At 44.3% G+C, this 4,160-nt stretch overlaps 1 protein-coding gene across 1 annotated transcript in view; it reads right to left on the bottom strand.

The window, feature by feature from the left end:
- The window catches only part of LOC108687006, a 2,872-nt gene extending 2,186 nt beyond the window's left edge, over positions 1-686 (bottom strand). Inside the window, exons 1-2 of the mRNA XM_018192580.1 lie at positions 510-686; positions 194-362 (exon numbers count right to left, since the gene is read on the bottom strand). Of these exons, the coding sequence (XP_018048069.1) occupies positions 194-362; positions 510-686 (346 nt within the window). The remainder of the gene's footprint in view (positions 1-193; positions 363-509) is intronic.
- Between the last annotated feature and the right edge of the window lie 3,474 nt (positions 687-4,160).

Genomic DNA, 4,160 nt, shown 5'->3' with positions numbered 1-4,160 from the left:
GTGTGTGTGTGTGTGTGTGTGTGTGTGTGTGTGTGTGTGTGTGTGTGTGTGTATGTGTGTGTACACATATATATATATATATATATTGGAGGATATCCGGGCGCGAGAGACGCCCGGAGAATTACAGATAGAGATTACAGTTCATCGATAGGAGGTGCAGTGTTACGCGGGGCATTACGTGAGTAATACTTGCTTCTTGATATCTTGCCGCCGCGCTTCTGCCGTGCCAGCGTATTTCCTCCTGAGCTTTCGGATCTCCGATCTCCCGCCTCGGCCTCTTTTCTTCCCTCGATCCTCCGCGTCACGTCGCGCCGTTCCGTGATGCCGCTTCTCGACCTAAACTCCCTTTTCTTTTTCGACTTCTAATTCTTTTTTCCTTTTTCTTTCCTCTTCTCTTTTTTCTTTCTTTTTTTCTTTCTCTCTTTCACTTCGCTCTCTCTTCGTCTCTATCTTTCCTCTTCTCTTTTCCTCTCGTTTCTTCTTCTCTTTTTATCTTCTTTCTCGCCCACAGCTTCACTTAATCTTCTGTGCGCGATCTTGTTGATATATCTCTTTGCTTTCACCTCACGGCCTTCTCTCGGGGGAACGTCTGTGAATGAAAGGGGATGTTCTCCGATGCGTTTCGGTTCTTTTTGCATGCGAGCGAGCTTTCTTCTATTTACTGTTCCATTTTCCTCAGTGGACATCCAGGTTTCTTACTGAAGCTACCGTTCCTCTGACTGAAGCGACGTTCGTCATGCATCACGCTACCTCTTCCTCTCCTGCTTGATCGTCGCGCACCACAGAAAGGACCTATGTTCGCCTCGACAGCAGCACTCTAGTAGCACCCCGTACGATCATACCACGTACGACGTCGTCCGGTTACCCACGATAGGGCGCGATTCATTCACTGACATCTTCGTCGCTCACCACGATCCGCTTCCGTATGGTCGTTCATATATGGGCGTGTAATGTCGTGCGCGCGCGCGCGCCCGCTCTCGCCGCTCGCTCGAGCTGAATGTACGTGCGTGCGTGCGTGCGTGCGTGAAAGTGCGTACGTGTACGTGTGGTGTCTAACGTTATGCTAAAAATATGGATCGTAATCGTCGCGATGTCACAAATCTTCTAGGTTGTTCTAATGCTCGTTTCTAACTAACGTAGTTATGCACCCCCTTCCGTCTCTCTTCCCACTCCTGCTTCTTTTCTCTCTCTCTCTCTCTCTCTCTCTCTCTCTCTCTCTCTCTCTCTCTTTCGTCTTTCCTTTCTCTAGGCCTGTAACCGGTCTTTTACGATGATGTCTGGTCTGCGACTATAATCGCGCGGCGTATTTCAAAGGTTAAAGGCTGTTTCCCGCGATTGCCCGACTTCCCGTGCTGACGTCGCCGACGATCTCGACCGGCCGCGCCGGTGTTCCATTGAGCGACGAGAAACGTTCCCTCTCTCTTTTTCTTTTTCGACTCTCTCTCTCTCTCTCTCTCTCTCTTCCTCTCTCACTTCGTCTCCCACGATGCGTAACTCTTTCCGCTCACTCGACCTCGGCACGTCGCGCGACAACACCGCTTCTCGTTGATACACACTCCCTCGCGAACGCCGTCGTTGACGTGCTTGCACTGGAGGAGATCCTCGCGAGGGTGCCGTGCGACGAGTGGCCGACTCGCCCCTTTTCTTTACGGCGCGGAAGTAGGTGCTCTCGACCGACGGGAAGAGACGACGGAATCGAATGGTGAGGAGGTTGCGGCCGTGGATGGTTGCTTTGTTGGTCGAAGGTCGAGGGATGTGGAGGATCGAAGGGTTGGGACGGTGGGTTACTTCGGTGAGTGAGCTGCCTGGCGCCCTCACCAGAACTAACTCCCACGCTGCGCGGAGAGGATCCGGTGCTTTAATACAACGCGCATTCTCCCGGCGCTACCCCTCTTTTCTACACCGGGGTGAGCGACGACGGGGTGGCCGTCCCTTCTTGCCTCTCACCTAGCCTCGCCTCGCCTCACCTCACCTCACCTCACCTCACCTCACCTCACCTCACCTCACCTCACCTCACCTCACCTCACTTCACTTTACCTCACCTCACTTCACCTCGCCATGTCTCGCCTCCATCCCGGCCGACGCGCCCATGAACGGATTAAAGCTGCCGCGAGCCCTAAGCACCCCCGGACGGTACACTCTGCGTCTTCATATGACGTTTCACAGCGATACGGTCAAAGGTGATGTGACCATCATCAGTGGCCATCCAATCCACGATTCACTATTCGTATGACAATTTTGAACTCCTCACAAATATAGGACGTTGCATTGTCGCCAGCTAATACTCGTGCCTCATTCGAGCATCATTCAGTCCCTACATAGCTCGAAATGAAAGATGCATGCAAAGTAGAAAAATGTCATGTGTTCTCTCTGACGGATAGAAGGTGATATCTGGAAATATCTAAGGGGGAATGTTTATAATTTCGGTGTTCCTCAGTCAGCGAACAGTCATTCTGCTCCTTCCCGCAGTTAAAGCGGAGATCACAAAATCAAAAGCTAGAATGAAGGATCCTGGTCCGACCTTCGCTATAAAATCCACCCCTACCCGTTTTAGTCAGCCGGGCTGAGTGCCTCGCCGTGCGCACCTAATCGTAACCGCCCAGTTTCTATCTCTTCTCATGTAGCCATCACCTGACGCACGTTCTTTCGATCACTGTTTGGCTACGCATGTTGTAAGGTCCTGCCTACGTTTGCGAGATCGTCTCAGTCTCTTGATAATACATCAGTTGCAGCTTCGTGGGAGTATTTGCGGATGACGTTAGTCGATCCCCCCCTCCCCCCCCGAAAGACACATGTAATTGACTGTCGTTCGAATTATCTTGACTTTCATGATCCAGGAACAGTTTTCATTAATTAATCGTTCGGTTTTATATACTCGGTTCATATCTCTTTCATTTTGTTAGCTAATGGCTACACCTTCGCTGTTTACTGCCATAAATTAACGTGCGTGACGTAAAATACACAGCGTGACGACACATTCATTAGATTTGGAATTCTCAAAACTCATACAAACATTTGTAACACGTGTACTAATTATTTTAGCATATTTACTGGCGCAATTTTAATCTCTATTTAAGGAAAGGCTTGAAAAGTGTTAGCTTCTTTTACTGATTATTTTATTTAATTACGATTTAATTAAATATAATATGATTCAAGAGAAAAAAAAAATGAAAAATAAGAAATTTAATTAATATAAAATTTAAATAAGGTTTGATTATATCTTTCTATACAGATTCAAAGAAAAAACATCAGGTAAAAGAGCAAACAAAGTATATTTAATTCTCAATAGTTCGTAACAAAAAGTTGTTGATGCATAAATAACTATCACTTTTTTTAGCATTGATATTTATAAGAAAAGCACAAGTATAATTCTGGGACACTCCATGTACGATAAATGAAGGAACGAAATTTTTAGCACCTACTGGACAACGTCGACCTCTTATTTACATGTCTCTTTTTATTCCCGTCGCATCGATTCAAAGTTCATTTATTTATAACTAGAAGTTTCGTAGAAAAGATAGAAAATTAACGATGATTCATCGTACGTTCAAATAAATTACTATAGCGGTTTACGTTCATCGTTCGGAAATAGACATTATCTGGAAAAAATTAAACATATAATTCTTGCAGCGTGTGTTAATTAATTTTTCCACAGTGTACAATTATTGCAACGTTCTTTTTTCCTTAAGGAAAAACATGAAATATATATAAGGAATATCTTTTATTGTAGACGCGTGCAATAAATATAATATTATACGTAAATATGATATTGTTATGCAGGTGATATAAATAAGAAAAAAATATTATCTCTGGAGTATGTGTCATAACGAGTTTGACATATACATCACTAATAAGGTAAATTATATAGTTGTGCAACCTTTTAATTACATAGGCGTTATAGGCAAACTTATATGTTCTCGATAACTTTTAATGAGATACTCGCCTACTGAACCTCTAGAGACTCAGATGTTGCAAATAATAAGTTTTGGATTTAACTGTAATACTGCGCAGATGAGTTGTGTACGTAGTTTTTTTTACAACAAATATTTCTACGAATATTTATTACGCTCTTTGCTCTCTATTATTTTCCTCTCTATTGAAAAATTTAAAAAAAAGAGAAAAAAGTTGTTTTGAACGTACTAAACTAAAACGAAAAATGT

Source organism: Atta colombica, unplaced genomic scaffold, assembly GCF_001594045.1.
Source record: "Atta colombica isolate Treedump-2 unplaced genomic scaffold, Acol1.0 scaffold102, whole genome shotgun sequence".
Lineage (NCBI taxonomy): Eukaryota > Metazoa > Arthropoda > Insecta > Hymenoptera > Formicidae > Atta > Atta colombica.
Note: the sequence above shows the minus strand (reverse complement) of the source record. Positions and strands in the feature narration are given on the sequence as shown.